The sequence below is a fragment of the Mirounga leonina genome, unplaced genomic scaffold, assembly GCF_011800145.1.
Source record: "Mirounga leonina isolate KUSES-001 unplaced genomic scaffold, KU_Mleo_1.0 Mir_94, whole genome shotgun sequence".
NCBI classification, from domain to species: domain Eukaryota; kingdom Metazoa; phylum Chordata; class Mammalia; order Carnivora; family Phocidae; genus Mirounga; species Mirounga leonina.
Window position 1 is genome coordinate 34551829 of NW_023270855.1, and position 16432 is coordinate 34568260.

Sequence of the window (16432 nt, forward strand, 5' to 3'; positions counted from 1 at the left end):
ACCCTTTGCTTAGGAAGTGACTTCTCCATCTTGTTTCATGAGTCATTCTGACGTGGTTCACCAAATTCCCTCCCCTGACCATGCCTCCTACTTGAACATCATCCCTCTGCTTTAATAAATGCTCATTTCCCTTCCTTGTCCACTTGCGTTTTATTTTGCTATTTTAGGGTTTTGGTTTAAAGGCTAATATTGCCTATTATATCTCTTATGTGTAATTTTACGTTATTTGGTGGTATCAAACTTCTTTAATATATTAAGAAATATTTCTGCTACCCAACTCAACAGGCAAATGTCAAAAAGTGCATAAAAGTGGACAAATAGACAAGAACAGGAAAGAAAATCCCTACTGTGAGGCAGTAAACAAACAATGTAAGTCAATTAATTTGGTTTTATGAGTTCTAGTTACTTATTCTAAAAACTGATATCTCCATGTGTGTTTCTTCAAGAAGTAGGAAGCTGGCATTCTCCCCTCAGCTGCCTTCTGTTTCTTACCCTTGATACTGGTTTTATTTCTACAAGAATTCAATCGCAAAAGTCTCTGGCTTGGCAATAGAAGGAGATAAAAACATTTTTACCTGTTGTTAGTTGTGTTTATTTAAACAAACTTATGCAACTATTGTTGCTTACAGTCACTGGGCTTATTTCTGCTGGCCTGGCAGGGTTTATATTGGCAATGGTGAAAAGATGCTATCAGCAATTCATTGTGTACTGTTTGCATAACGGGACAGGGCAGCCAGCTCCAGCCGGTTTTTAAAAAATGCACCGGATTAGTTGAATGATTTTATTAAGATGCCTGTCTGGTTGGGAAGATGCAGTCTGTGACTGTTGACGCCACACTCAAGTACCTGAGGGGCTCCAGCCACAACTGGTAGGCTGGGTTAGTAGGTTACTCAGTTTCTAGAACATTACTGCACCTGCAGTGGGTTGGCCACACTGCGGAATGGGATACAGGCATCAGTGAATGAGAACACTGGCAAAGGCAAGATGCTCAGCTATGTTGTCCTTTGATGCCTCAGGTCCTTTGAACCTAAGAGGGTCCAGGGCTTTTCCAGAAACCACCAATGAGATAACTTAGAAACAAGAACTTTAAAGATATCTAGCATTTGAATTTACTTCTTCGCTCTTAGGATGAAAGAGCTCGGCACCGTGACTATAGAAACACAGGAAATACGAATTTTTTTTGGTCTACGTCAGCCACTCGCATGTCTCCTAGCAAAGGTTCTCAAAGTGTGGTCCATGGGGCAGTAGCAACAATGGCCCCTGGGAGCTCGTTAGAAATGCAGAACCTCAGGGCCCACCCCAGGCCTCAGAATCTGCATTTTATCAAGATCCTCAGCTGATGTGTGGCACATGAAGGTTTGCAGTTTGAGCTTGCAGATACCATCAGCTCAAGTAGGGGTTTCACGTGAAAGTCTTTGGTCAGGATTTGAGGTGATGGAAATTGACATGCAGTTTGTCCTCTGTCTCTACCAACAGAAAGTAGAGCCAGGGTGAATTCCGGTTAACCAGTGTCCGGGACCTTAGCCACTTAGTACAAATCCTTCTGTGATTGGGACATAGTAAAAGAGGCCAGAGGTAGGGTTGAAAATTCTGGTATCGCCCACTCCCCTCGATATACCCTTCTCCCGCACCTGGGAGTACCCAAATCATAGTATTCTTTGTCAATGGAAAGGTCTTCCCGGAACTCTTTCTCTAATGCAGATGCTGTATTTTTTTTTTTTTTTTCTCATCATGTGCCTTTTGCTGATCTGGTAGGTATCCTGTGTTGTCCTGGGGAGCAGAGCCACCACACCCTGACATGTGACTCATAGGCAAGACAGCAGTGTGTGATAAAAGAGGAGGGGGGTCCATTCCACCTCTGGGCACCGAGGCCCATGTGTTATGTAATGCATTTCCTGCCTTTAATTATTTACCGGTCTTGCCCTGCCTGTCCACTGTCCTGGCTGCTGTTTGCTTTGTTCTGCAAAAAGGAATTTGACCTCTCTGGGGTTTAAATCCCACTCAACCCTGGCCATTTCTCGGCATGGTTTTTCCTCAGAAGGCAGTTCGCTGGGGGCAGAGGCATATTTTCCAAACCCCGCTGTGGCCCAGTGCGTCAAGTATGTCTTCATATCAGGAGAGATTTGGGCAGAGGCTAAGCTGATTATAGGGCTCAAGTGAGGCCCTGAGCACATTTCAGATTTGGAATGCAAATTGTTGTCTGCAATAATTACAGTTTGTGGCATGGCCCTGCTCGGCCCCGGTGGTCATTATCCTGGTGCAGAATAAGCAGCTTTGTGCTCATAGAGTGGGAGGTAATGAGGGGGAGAGGGGCGCTTGAGGGACATTTAAGGGCCCGTCCCCAAGTCTGAGTGGGTGTAGGACAGATCCAGATGTGTGTTGGGGTACCACCACTGAAACACTCTGTGACCTGTGGGCCAGGAGCTCTCTGAACCTCAGTGCCCTCCAGTCTTGGCCTCGGGGAAGGTTGCCCTGGTGATGAGATGATGTTGATGTAATGGGCACTCACCGCGGTGCCTGGCACATAGGAGGAGTTTCATTGTCTACCAGGTGCCATAAGGGCAGGGATCTGTGATAGGCAAATACACATGCTTCTTAAAGGGTGATTCCCATGCACCCATCAGTTACCCCCTCTTCCTGCAGAGGGACTATGGTGCATCCTTTTCATGCCTCGCACGTCTGCAGAATTGACAGGGGCTTAGAGCGCTGGCTCGGGTCAGACTTCTTGCAGGTCAGTGTAGCTGTGTGCCCTTTGGTGATTTGATTAACATCTCGGAGCCACAGGTTTTATTGTTTGTCAAATGGACATCATAATTGTATGTGATTCACAGTGTTATTGGGGAGATTATCTGTGAAAAATGCCTGTAAATTTGAGCACTGGGGCTTGGCTCAGAGTATGAAGGGGGTACTATTGTTATCTCCTTTGCAGAGATAAGGGAATGAAGGTTTTAAGGGCTAAGTGACTCTCCCAACCCCGTGGCCCAGAAGTGGTGGAGCCTGGACTCTGGCTCAGCAAATGGCCTGGTTCCACGTTAGTGTCGCTGTCACTCTGCCTCAAGGTGTTCAGAAATCACCGCAGAAATACTGCCCAGCCATCCGCTCCCGGGTCTCCACTCCTCAGACCCCTCATTTTTGTTGACAAATTCTTTCTTTAAAAAAAAAAAATTATCTATTTTAGAAATTGAGAGAGAGTGGTGGTGAGGGGAGGAGCAGAGGGAGAGAGAGAAAATCCTCAAGCAGATTCCCTGCTGAGTGCAGAGCCCAGCGTGGAACTCGCTCTCACACCAAGATCATGACCTGAGTGGAAAGCAAGAGTTGGTGGGTGCCTGGGTGGCTCAGTTGGTTAAGCCTTCAGCTCAGGTCGTGATCCTGGAGTCCCAGGATCGAGTCCCACATTGGGCTCCCCGCTCAGTGGGGAGTCTGCTTCTCCCTCTGACCCTCTCCCCTCTCATGCTCTCTCTCACTCTCTCTCTCTCTCAAATAAATAAATAAAATCTTTAAAAAAAAAAAAAAAAAAGAAAGCAAGAGTCGGATGCTTAACTGTCTGAGCCACCCAGGCACCCTGACAAATTCTTTCTTAAATTGGGTTAAAGTAGATCATAGTAATATTATTATATTACTCTATTATATAATGTTATGTATAATATGTTATATAATATTAAAATATTAATTTATATTGCCTTGTGTGGTGGGTGCTCTTACTCTTATTATCTCCGTTTAGCAGATGATAAAATGGAGGTACAGAGAAGAAATTGCCAGAGGTCACATGGTAAGCATAGCACTGGGATTTGAACAGGTTGTTTGGCTCGGACTTCCTATTCCTGCCCCCAAGCTACACAGCTTGCATTGATTTCCAGTCTACTTTCCAGATGCTGTGCCCTTGACCCCTTGGCTGGCCTCAGGGTTCCCAGACCTCCTTAGCGGCAAACTTAGCGGACCGTTTCCTAGGGCCTGTCACCGTGTGCTTGGCCACACCTAGGCTCACAGGGTGGTTCTGGCAATTCCTCTCCCAGCCCCCAGGGGCTGATTCAACACAGGAGGCCATTTGTGCCTCAACCTTGTACATTCTTAAAAAAAATAAAAATCTGCCTTTCGTTTTAATGACACAACCCAGAGGTGAGGTTCCTATTATCACACCGGGGGAATCTGGGCAGAGGTGATTGGAGCTGTAAAGTCAAGTAGCAGGGGAATTCCTTCTTTTCTCCATAAATTACTGACACGAGAGCTCTGTGTAATTTCACATCATGGGAGAGAATGGCTGTGCTTAACTCCTGTTGGGAGAGGAAATTTATCTCACTTCTCATTCAGCAAGGAGAGGGAGTTGGGAAGCATAGAAATGGAATTTTGTTATTGTTGTTGAATTCCTGGCTTTTAGCTAATATATTTATGTATGCGTACTTTAACAGAGGAAATAAGGTACTAAGACATATTGCCAGGATTATGTAGTCACAGCCATTATATAGTCATGGCCGTTCTTGACAAAAAGAATTCATATCTGGTCGTGTATCTGTTCTTACTGAAAATCTTGCTTTTGTTCCCCATTTTCCACAGGGAAGAGTTGGAATTTCTCCCTTGGCTGCAACCTTCTTTTCTCCCAGCCTAACCACCCCATGCCTCCCATGGCCCTTTGAACATCTCCTCACCTATCTCCTTCACTGTGGCTCTTCTCCCCTCAGCCTGGCAAAACCCTACACATCCTTAATGAACTGCTCGAATGGCTCTTCTCCTGGGGGGACCTGAGAATTGTCCCTGGCTGCTTCCTCAGTGTTCCTGGTATTCCAAGGCCATGGAACATGACAGGATGAGCAGCAAACATTGTTTGCAGGTCCTGCATTCCCTCTGGCCCGTGAGTTCTCCTGTGGTATTTTTGTATGCCCAACACTTTGAGCACAGAGCTGGGCACTTTTCTGTTGAACGAAGGACCCCTGCTCCCTCTTTACACATGCCCAGCTCCATTTCTTTCCTAAGCAGGGTCTGGGGATAGTAGAGAGAATACCAGGAGATAGAGCTGGAACACCAGGCTATCAGCTCCATGAGAGTGGGGTCTGCCCTGTTGCTCCAGAGTCTGCCCTGTGGTTAATGTTCATTTAGTTGCTGTCAGACAACTGCCTGAATGAGCACTGTGGTGAGGAGCCCATGTTGCAGACCTAGATTCAAATCTCTATTCCATCACTGCCAAGCTTGGACACCTTCCTTAACCCCTCTGAGCCTGCGTCCTCCTCTATAAACTAAGAATAATAAAAGTACCTATCTCATAATGGTCATAGAATTAAATGTTTAATGTCTGGTGCATAGCAAGCCCCCAATCAGTGGTGGTTGCTAAAGTTATTAATAGATGAATTAATCACAGGATATATGCTGGAAAGAGAACCAACAGGGTGTCATGATAGAGGATAAGATGGTGAGGTGGGGAGTGTGATCCTTTAGGCAGCTTAGTCAGGGAAGGCTTCCTGTAAGCTGGGACCAAACTATGAGAGAGATGCTGCTGTGAAGTGAAGATCTGGAGGAAAAGAGTTTTCTGGAGAGCAAGTGCAAAGGCCCTGGGGGCAGGAAAGAGCTTAATGAGGAACAGAAAGTATGACTAGAGCTTGGGAGTTGGAGGGAGAGTAGAATGAGATAAGGGCTTAGGAGGGAGACGGGCTAATTGATGCAGGGCCCTGTGGACCAAGGGACCATGTTTGTATTGAATTTGAAATCTGAAAGAAGCCATTCAGTCCTTATGCTCAGAATCATTCTGCGGGATCAGGTTCTGGACTACTTCAGCTTTAGCCTATCCTGTGGTTCTGTGGGTATGAACTAACCCCTAGCAATAAAATCCAGTCCTGATTGATTTAAGCAGAAGAGAAATTTATTACAGGATATAGGAAGCTCCGAGAATTTTGGAAGGATTAGGGAACTGGGAACAACCTCAAATTACACCATCAAACATTTCCTACATGCACAGCATTGCTGCCACTGCTGGGCGGGTGTAGAGAGCACGGTGCCAACTAATGTGCTTCTCAGTTGCCCTTACTGCTGCCACCCCCCCCCCAAGAAAGAGTAGTGTCTGCAGTGTCCCTGCTGTTTGCATACCAGCTTATGCTGCCACATCTGGGGAGTATCTGATTGCCTGAGCCTAGTTCATGCTCTCCTGCCCTAGCTACAAGGGAGGCTGGGAATGAAAGTGTGTGGCATCCTCATCTCTTTTGGTAGAACTTGGGCTCTTATTCATGAGTTGGGGCTCCCTTAAACCTAGGGAGATGGGTGAACTGCAGAGTATCCAGAGGGTTAAATATCCCTCACAGAGACACGTGGAGTAAGTGACTGATGGAGTCCCTTGGCCTTAACAGTTTTCACCAATAGGTGGTAGCGCTTTAAGAAAGACCAGACTGCCTTCCTCTTAGACAATGATTTAAGAAAAATAGTGCCAAATTTGGAAGCAGCTATTTCTCGGTCTGTTGAGAGGCTAGGAACTTTTTTTTAATTAGTTTAGTTCGTGCAGGTGTGTGGGGTAGCATGTTTCCCCCATGTTTATCACAGGTTTGCATTCCTGTTGGAAATGCCTTAGCCATTGTCAGGCCTTATAATTGCTTCTCGTTAGGGCCACGTGGGGCTTATTGTCCAAGATTTTGCTGCAAAGTTTATTGTTTATCTTACACGGTCTCCAGGAAGTTGCATGCGGAAATCTCTGAGCCTTACCAGGAAGTCTGACTTAAAGGGACAGCATCCAGGGCAGGGCACTAACTGGGAGAAGGCTCTGAGCTTCCAACCAGAATCCGCTTCCCTCCAGTAGCAACTGGAAGCCTTTTCTGAGTATCCCCCGCTTGGTTTGCTGGTTTCCAGTGTTTGGGTGATTCCCTTCTGATTCTGATTTAAGGAAAAAAGTGGCCGTATTTACTCTTCGAGTACACATGGATACATACCAACCAAAATAAAACAAAAAACCACTTTCACTGTGGTGTAGGCAGAATAAATGCTCTGAGTCACAGGTGCACGCATACTTTTTCAGTCTCTTGTTATTTTCTTGGAGGGGTATTTTCATAGAAATCTTGAACTTTTTAGATAGACAGGGATTTCAAGGAAGTCAGCATTATAACATTGAAAAAGTAAATGGGGAGGGGAGTGCCTGGGTGGCTCAATTGGTTAAGCATTTGACTCTTGATTTTGGCTCAGGTCATGATCTCAGGGTTGTGAGATCAAGCCCCATGCCGGGCTCTGTACTGGGCGTGGAGCCTGCTTAAGATTCTGTCTCCCTTTCCCTCTGCCCCTTCTCCCCCCACTTCTATCTCTTTCCCTCTCTTAAAAAAAAAAAAAGTAAAATAGAACTTAAGCTTTAACCACCTTCATATTTTTGTTTTCTCTGTTGGAAGGAAGAAGGGAAACGGGAAATTGCAAACTTCCATTGTCTTTTTCTTATTAGATATCTAGTTGACAGCTCTCATTCAAATTAGGGTAAAAATCAAATTGTTTCAGATTTGGTACCAACTTTTCAACTTGCTAAGAGGAACATTTTCTGCTTGAATAAAAAAAAAACCCAAGAAATTATTACTGGACTTTTTTTTTTTAATATTTTATTATGGAAAATTTTAAACTTATGCAAAAATAGAAAGAATAGTAAATGACCCCCAATGTTTCCATCATCTTTAGTTCTGCTTTTAAACACATGTATCAGTTAGATTCCTATAGACCTCTCTACAACCCCGTGAGGGATAATGGAATCATTATTCCTGGTTTACAGATGAGGAAACTAAGGGTCAAGGAAGTTAAGGGAGTTACCAGGTCATTCAACTAGTAAATGGCAGAGCCAGAGATCACACAGCTACTCTATCAATTGACTGTTCATCATTCCAGCCGGCCCATTGTTCCCAGAAATTATCTTTAAGGAGATACCTGAACTCAAAAATAAGGATGAGAAACTATTTTGTAAAAATGATTTCTGCTCTTGTTACATATTTTTAACTCAGAAATTCAGTTTGTCAAAGGTTGTTCTTTGAAATGAGCAAATTACTGTTCAAAATCCTCCTGAGATATTCAGGTATTAGGAATACCACCCCCCTTCATATTCACATTTTCCATTTCCAATCAATTTTTTTTTAATTTTTTTTATATATATATTTTTTTATTCTTATGTTAATCCCCATACATTACATCATTAGTTCTAGATGAAGTGTTCCATGATTCATTGTTTGTGCATAACACCCAGTGCTCCATGCAGAATGTGCCCTCCTCAATACCCACCACCAGGCTAACCCATCCTCCCACCCCCCTCCCCTCTAGAACCCTCCGTTTGTTTTTCAGGGTCCATCATCTCTCATGGTTTGTCCACCCCTCTGATTTCCCCCGCTTCATTCTTCCCCTCCCGCTACCTTCTTCTTTTTTTTTTCTTAATATATATTGCATTATTTGTTTCAGAGGTACAGATCTGAGATTCAACAGTCTTGCACAATTCACAGCGCTTACCAGAGCACATACCCTCCCCAGTGTCTATCACCCAGTCACCCCATCCCTCCCACCCCACCCCCCACTCCAACAACACTCAGTTTGTTTCCTGCGATTAAGAATTCCTCATATCAGTGAGATCATATGATACATGTCTTTCTCTGTTTGACTTATTTCACTCAACATAATACCCTCCAGTTCCATCCATGTCATTGCAAATGGCAAGATCTCATTCCTTTTGATGGCTGCATAATATTCCATTGTATATATATATACCACTTCTTCTTTATCCATTCATCTGTCGATGGACATCTTGGCTCTTTCCACAGTTTGACTATTGTGGACATTGCTGCTATAAACATCGGGGTGCACATACCCCTTCGGATCCCTACTTTTGTACCTTTGGGGTAAATACCCAGTAGTGCAATTGCTGGATCATATGGTAGCTCTATTTTCAACTTTTTGAGGAACCTCCATACAGTTTTCCAGAGTGGCTGCACCAGCTTGCATTCCCACCAACAGTGTAGGAGGGTTCCCCTTTCTCCGCATCCCCGCCAACATCTGTCGTTTCCTGACTTGTTCATTTTAGCCATTCTGACTGGTGTGAGGTGGTATCTCATTGAAGTTTTGATTTGGATTTCCCTGATGCTGAGCGATATTGAGCACTTTTTCATGTGTCTGTTGGCCATTTGGATGTCTTCTTTGGAAAAATGTCTGTTCATGTCTTCTGCCCATTTCTTGATTGGATTCTTTGTTCTTTGGGTGTTGAGTTTGATGAGTTCTTTATAGATTTTGGATACTAGCCCTTTATGTGATAAGTCATTTGCACATATCTTCTCCCATTCTGTCGGTTGTCTTTTGGTTTTGTTGACTGTTTCCTTTGCTTTGCAAAAGCTTTTTATCTTGATGAAGTCCCAATAGTTCATTTTTGCCCTTGCTTCCCTTGCCTTTGGCGATGTTTCTAGGAAGAAGTTGCTTCGGCTGAGGTCAAAGAGGTTGCTGCCTGTGTTCTCCTTTAGGATTTTGATGGACTCCTGTCTCACATTGAGGTCTTTCAACCATTTGGAGTCTATTTTTGTGTGTGGTGTAAGGAAATGGTCCAGTTTCATTCTTCTGCATGTGGCTATCCAATTTTCCCAACACCATTTGTTGAAGAGACTGTCTTTGTTCCATTGGACATTCTTTCCTGCTTTGTCGAAGATTAGTTGACCATAGAGTTAAGGGTCCATTTCTGGGCTCTCTATTCTGTTCCATTGATCTATGTGTCTGTTTTTGTGCCAATACCATGCTGTCTTGCATTTCCAATCAATTTTGACAGTGTAATGCCAAATAGTAATTCTCATTTCCAAGTAAGGAAGCTCTCTGGCTGATAGATATCAGCTAATCAGTTTTTTTTTTAAATTTTTTTTTTAAGATTTTATTTATTTGAGAGAGAGAGAATGAGAGAGAGAGAAAGCACATGAGAGGGGGGAGGGTCAGAGGGGGAAGCAGGCTCCCCGCTGAGCAGGGAGCCCGATGCGGGACTCGATCCCAGGACTCCAGGATCATGACCTGAGCTGAAGGCAGTTGCTTAACCAACTGAGCCACCCAGGCGCCCAGCTAATCAGTTTTTAAGCTTTTCTTTTTCCTAAGAATTGGGCAGAGGTCAGCAACCCACTGGAGTTTCACTCTGAACTGATAGTATAACAAAGAGACCTAGACAGTCCTTTGAAAAAGCTGTACTCAGGGTGTCTGTGTTCCTGAGCAATAAATCGAATGGGCTTATTTGCTAGCACCCCCATCTGCTCCCTGTGGAAAGCTTCAGGCTATGCTTGCTTGTGTTCATAAAGGAGAGGGAACCCTAGGGTGCTGCTTCATCACAGCGCACATCGGAAGGCAGCTTTCCCTGTTTCGGATTCGCTTTTTAAAATAGCCGCCTGCGTGTCCGTTGCCAAAATAATGTGAGGAATTTGATTATAAAAGTTCAGATCTGTTTAGAGAGGAAAAATACAGTGCTCAAGCTATTGCTCGTAACAAAACCAGCAAGATAAGCCCTCAAGATTAACCATGATTAGCAGTCTGTTGAGACTTCCATGTTCGAGCCTCATTTATTTTTAGTTCTTGTGTTGAAACCATAGATGAAGACTTTTCTATTTATTCATTCTTGACCTTGGGCAGCCAGGTTTGCTCCCACATTCTTCTCATCATTTTGTAATCTTGTTGAGCTGGGATATTAAGCAGGGCTCTAGAAGAGCATCAACATTTTCAGATGGTCCAAGTCGTTTGAGTTAAACCGTCTTGCATATAAGCAGCCCCGGCCTGGAACGGGATCTGGACCCCCCATTTGTTGGTGATTCATGGGAAAGGGGGCAGAGCAGTTGTTCAAGTTTTGCTTGGATTAACCACACTTCCAGCACTGAGGAGTAGATATTTGATAAGAATGCATGACCGCAAGTAACTCCCAGGTTCGAAATACTTTGAAGCCCTTTTTATTTCTCACTGACTTGCCTTGCATGATGCCTTCCTGACAACCTAGTAACACCAGTGGGTATTACTGTACCTCACCTCTCCACCACAACATACATTTTTTTTTTTTCTTTTAGTCTTACTTGAATTTGACAGTAGCATCCAAAACCAAAAGATCCGTGAAATAATGATTTTCTGATACTGGAATCTTGGTTAAATCTATGTGCAGTATGCTATTTTAATTTGGTCCCCACTGCCATCCCATTTTCATGAGATTCTTTCACCACCTAGTTTTCAATTCAGGTTGTGGAATTATTTTAAAATGTAAAGTATCATGGGCACCTAGGAGACTCAGTTGGTTAAGTGTCCGACTTTTGATTTCCGCTCAGGGCATGATCTCAGGGTGGTGGGATCGAGCCCCATATTGAACTCCATGCTCAGCCGGGAGTCTGCTTGAGGATTCGCTCTCTCCCTCTGCCCTCCCCTGCCATGTGTGTTATTTCTCTCTCTCTCTTTAAAGATTTATTTATTTATTTGAGAGAGAGAGAGAGCACAAGAGCAGGGTGAGGGGCAGAGGGAGAAGCAGACTCCCTGCTGAGCAGGAGTCTGACATGGGGCTTGATCCTGGGACTCTGGGATCATGACCTGAGCCGAAGGCAGACTCTTAACCACCCAGGTGCCCCCCCTTCTCTCTTTAAAAAAAAAAAAATTAAAAATAAACAAAAATGTAAGGCATTGAGTGGAATATGGTCAAAGACCCTGAAATTCCCAGCCAACACTGAACTTTTGTGAAATCTATGGCTTCTTAGGTACAAATAGGAAAGAGACTGAGGAACCAGAATAAAATTCACATGGAGAAAACCACCGTTAGTCACCAACTTTTAGTGAAGTAATTCTACTGAAATCTCACCATTTTGTTTTATGTACATGAACTTCTCACAACCCTGATGAATATGTTTTTTATAATATTTTTGGTGAGAAAACTGCTTGAAACTTCTCAACAGAAGAATACGGTGAAATATATAGAATAACAGTGCAGGAAACACATCCCTTTGAGTCCCAGGGCCGAAAGGAAGCATGTGGTGGCACCTTAGCTAGGTCCACATTTTGCTACTAGTTCAATAAGAATTCGCTAGCAATGTGGTTATTTAAGCAGATGTGGGGAAACGGGGGCCAGTTTTTGCATTATAGGTGCGTTATGGGTATTTCCCCATTATAAATATATAATGATTCAGCTCCACACACTTAGAGAAAAATATTATACTTTAAGAACCTACGCCCCCAGAATTTCATAGGTTTTTTTTTTCTTTTTAACGTTTCACTCTGATCTATGTAGAATTATTTTGGACAGTGTGAAGTAGGGCTTTTAAAAGGAGGCTTTTCTTTCCAAGAAATGAATTATCCCATTTGTTAGCTATCCTTCTCTCCTCCTGTGGTTTGCAGTCCAACATTTGCCATATGTCAAGTTCCAGAATATCCTAGGGCAGGTTTCTGGCTGTCTGTTCCAGGGGCTATATGCTTGCAGCAGGAGCTTGGAGTCAGACCACCCAGGCCCCACTCCTGACCCTGCCACCTCTAGGCCCTCTTGGGCAGGCTCCTGCCACCGTTTGAGACTCCATTTAAAAAAAATCTGTACAGTAGAGATAACAGGGAGGCTTATCTCAGGATACTTGTGAAGGTCAAATGAAAAACTTCATGGCAACTCCTATTAAAACATCAAAAGTCTGCAGTCACCGTTTATGGTTTTAGTAACTGTGTCTTTAGGATGTTTTAATATCTGCACACAGGTGCGCTTTCATCATGAATGATGCTCTCAGTGGTGGCAGAGTTAAGAGTAAGTAACTGGGAGGCAACATTTCAAGTTCATCTCTCCTGTTTGCAGAAAGTTCACAGGCTAGGGGCTGATGAATCGGGTACTTCCATACCGTGGCATGTGCTGCCATATGGGTCTAAAATGTGTACGATTTAGAAGGATGCTCTGGATGTTAAGTGAAAAAAGCAAGTGGTAGAATAATGTTACCATTCCAGTTTTGAAAAATATAAATAAAAAATAAAATGTTGTACACAGCAACTTGTGTGTGTTTAGACAGAAGGAAATGTCTAGAAGGATTGCCAAACTGGTGGTCCTTGGGTCGTATCCAGCCAGCAATTGTGTTTTGTGTGGTCTGTATGGCACTTTTTAAAATGGTGGATTCATTGCCAGCATTTAAACATTGTGAGATTTTACATATAACCTGGGATTTCCAGCTTCTCTTGAAAAACTGGAATGTCTGGTAACCCTGGACCAGTAGTCCCTTGGGACCCCCGGAAGCTGGAACTTTGGGCCAATACTCTCAGGGGCACCCCAGGGCCCACCCAGGCTATTCTTTCAGGTACCTGACCCCTGGCCCTGAAAGCATTTGGGTTTATAACCCCTTTATCTGTAGCTGGCTTTGACATGGGTCACTCTGGCAAATGGGATTGAGGTGGAGAAAAAAAGCAGGGCCTTTGGGAAGGCTCACTTTTTACACTATATATTTCTGTATGGTTTGAATGTATTAATACCATGTTACTTTTAAAATTGAAAAATTAGTAGAAAAACATATTTGAATACTTGGTTGTATCCTAGGTGCCCTGTAGAGAAAACCCACATTCCTGTTCCTTTATAAACTTTCATTATGAAGCTAAAAATGAACTTGAACTCTGCATGGCAGGAGCCTCTGATTATTGAAATGTTCCATCAAGATGCCCTCTGCGTGGACCAATTTCATTACTGGAGTTCTCATTTCTGATCAAAGCAGGGATGTCAGAGGAGATGGCCATGCCCTGTTCCTTCCCTCCTTTTCTCCTGCCAGGGGTATCTGCTGGCTCTCCTACCTGTGCTCCCTCCTTCACAGCTACCTGCCCTGGGACCCACTCAATTTCACCTCTTCCACGAAGTGTTGCAGCCCACAGGTTTCAGTTCTTCTTTCTCGTTCATAGTCAGCAACCAGAAGTCAGGCTTAATCATTCTTAGATTAGCTGATGTGAATGTGCCCTCCCTCCCCCAGAGAAGAGGTAAAGTCTAGTGATCATCTTAACATTTCCTTTGGACTCTCATTGGGGGTGATCCTGGCCTTGGCTGCTGGGGCTCCATTCAGTGGCGTGTTTGAAAATCCTCCAGGAGAGGAGTGGCTGGGCTTATGGGAACCTCCATTGGCCCTCAGGAGATTGGCATTCTTCATTAGCTGAGCTGTCTAATCTCAGCTTGTTTATAGGCCTGTACGAATTCAGGTCCCTTTCTGTGCAGGAGGCTAGGGTGAGAGGCCTTTTTAGGAATGCCTACTCCCCCACCCCAACCAGCCACCACCTACCCCAGGCTTGCTTTGTGGGGAGTCAGGCTTTTGGAAATAGGGGATCCCAAGGATGAGCTGAAACCCATCTTTTGTGGGCACTGCTGTTTTTTGGCACACATCGCCGAGTGTTTCCTGAGTGCCAGACCTGGTAGGTACCACATGTGGGCTTTGAGGTGACCCAGATGGTTGCCTAAAAGGGCTGAGCCTTTTTCATGATCATTTCACTTCCTTCTTTCTCCAAACAGATAGGACCGCTTCAGGCTCTTTGAAGCAAGACCCAAGTCTGTCGGGGAGCAGTGCTTTCAAAGTATTTGCTTTTCTTGCAGAGTACCCCGTGGGCCTGCATGTTCCTGCTATTGCCTTTGCCAATTCTCCTGCCTAGAAAACCCCTCAGATTCTACCCATGTGTCTCTTGCTCTAAGAAGCTTTCCAGATTTTGTCCCCATAAAAAAATGCATTGGCCAGGCTCAGTTATTTCTTGGCCCCTCAATACTTTTATTGCAAATCCTGGCAGCACTTCTCCGGTCATCGTTGGTTCATCCTTGTGCTTCCAGAGCCCGGTGTCTTCTTCTGTAATGCCTGCAGGTCACAAGGCACTCTTCTGAGGCCCTTGTTAGGGGCCAGGTCACTGCCCTTAGCGGATGGGGAGAGCCTGCTTGCTTGGATGCTCTGGAGTCCCGTCTTAGATGGAAGCTTGTTCTCTCTTTGCTGGGTCCCCCACTTTACTCAGGGCTCAGACAAGTCAAAGCTCTTAAAAATCTGGGCATTTGTAAAACAGCCCTGAGAGACTTTTGCCTGAATCTTTGCAGCTAAAAGTTGCCAATCAAACTACACCATTAGAAAACTAGAAACTAAAAATAAATAATTGAAAGCTGCGCTGAAGTTATGTCTCCTTAGATTTGAGACCCACCTCTACCATTCAAGGAGGGTGAGGGGGTTGAGTTGTTTGTGGAGAGGGCATGAGCAGGGCATGGTTTTCGCCTGAAACCTTGCAGGTCTCTGTGAGACAATCTATCTCACCCAAAGAGTCTGGGTTTTGTAAAAGGCAGGTGAGCCAGGCAAGGTGTTCATTCTGGTGAGATCCCATTTCATAAAATGAGAAATGTCAGCCATGAGTTATTTCCATAATAACTCTGAGAAGAGCGGTAAGGCCTTTTGTGTCCACGTCAAAAGCTGAAAGGGAGGTTTCCAGAGGCAGCTATTTTGAAGGGGGCTCTGAAGAGGAGATTTGCCTAAGAGAAAAAAAGAAACAGATGGGTGTGGTGTTCACCACCACTCTCATTTATTGAGTTGCTATGAACTTGGGATTCAGTGAGGGCTCTGTGTCCTGGGCAGGGCCGCTGGCTCTACTGATTCCCCTCTGAACAAAGTTCTCCCGGCATCCCTTCTCTGTCTCACGCCAATGGCTGGGTTTGGGTCTGCAGAGCTCCAGACTTGAAGCCTGATGTCCTAGCAGCAAGCTCTGTAGAGCTGCCGGAGTGCCCGGCATGGCTTTAGGTGGGGACCCTGTGAGCATTGTGTGTTTCCTCCAGACTGGGGATTGCCAGCCAGACACTGGATTTCTGGTGTGCCTCTCTCTGAATGCCCAAAGGCACAGTGCCCTGAAAAGGCAGCAGCGGGTGAGGAAACCGCCGGAGGTGGGGAGCTCTTGGCTGGTGTGGTCTCAGCTTCTGACACTTGTAACTGATGGCCCCCTGTCACTTCCTGTCATGCAGCCCAAGTGGCGGGGAGGAGTTCCTCCAGGGAAACTATGCTCTGCTCAGCTCAGAGAATCCCGTCTGCCAGGCTCCGTGGCAGTTAGGGGCGGGGGACTCTGCGTGGATGAGGCCGGAGCGCCCCATGGTTTGGTGCTGCTTCTTTGTCCGGGCTCAGGTAAGCTCCCTGCGGCAGAGCCAGGGATAGACGGGCTACCCACTTCCACCCATGCCTGGCTGGGCGGTGCCAGGAGCTGAGGTGCGGGAGGGTGAAGCTGCCTTGCACCTCCCAAGCAAATGGGCAGGGAGCTGCTGTTAAAAACACCTGGGATGTTGGCGGGGAGACTCCTGTCTCACTTTAGTGTGAATCAGAAAAGAGCTGTGTGGTTGTGTTTAAGACCACAATGGTTGCTTGGTTGGAGATGGTGAGTTGAGTGCCTAGCTGTTAGCGCTTCCTTTAGCTTCTGTGATTGGAGGAGAGAGAGAGAGAGAGAGTAGGGGGGGTGGGGGGTGGGGGGGAGGGTGTCTTTCACCCTTTGTTTCACGATGCTAGTATTTTAA

The 16432-nt window shown here is 45.1% G+C and overlaps 1 protein-coding gene across 3 annotated transcripts in view; it reads left to right on the forward strand.

The window, feature by feature from the left end:
* The window catches only part of ARHGEF3 (Rho guanine nucleotide exchange factor 3), a 297522-nt gene that overhangs the window by 110208 nt on the left and 170882 nt on the right, over window positions 1-16432 (forward strand). Inside the window, exon 1 of one of the 3 annotated variants that reach the window (XM_034997539.1) lies at window positions 15948-16049. The exons of the other annotated variants lie outside the window; for them this stretch is intronic. Within the exon in view, the coding sequence (XP_034853430.1) occupies window positions 15999-16049 (51 nt within the window). The 5' untranslated portion in view covers window positions 15948-15998. Of the gene's footprint in view, window positions 1-15947; window positions 16050-16432 lie in introns of those variants that run through there. 3 annotated transcript variants of the gene reach the window in all.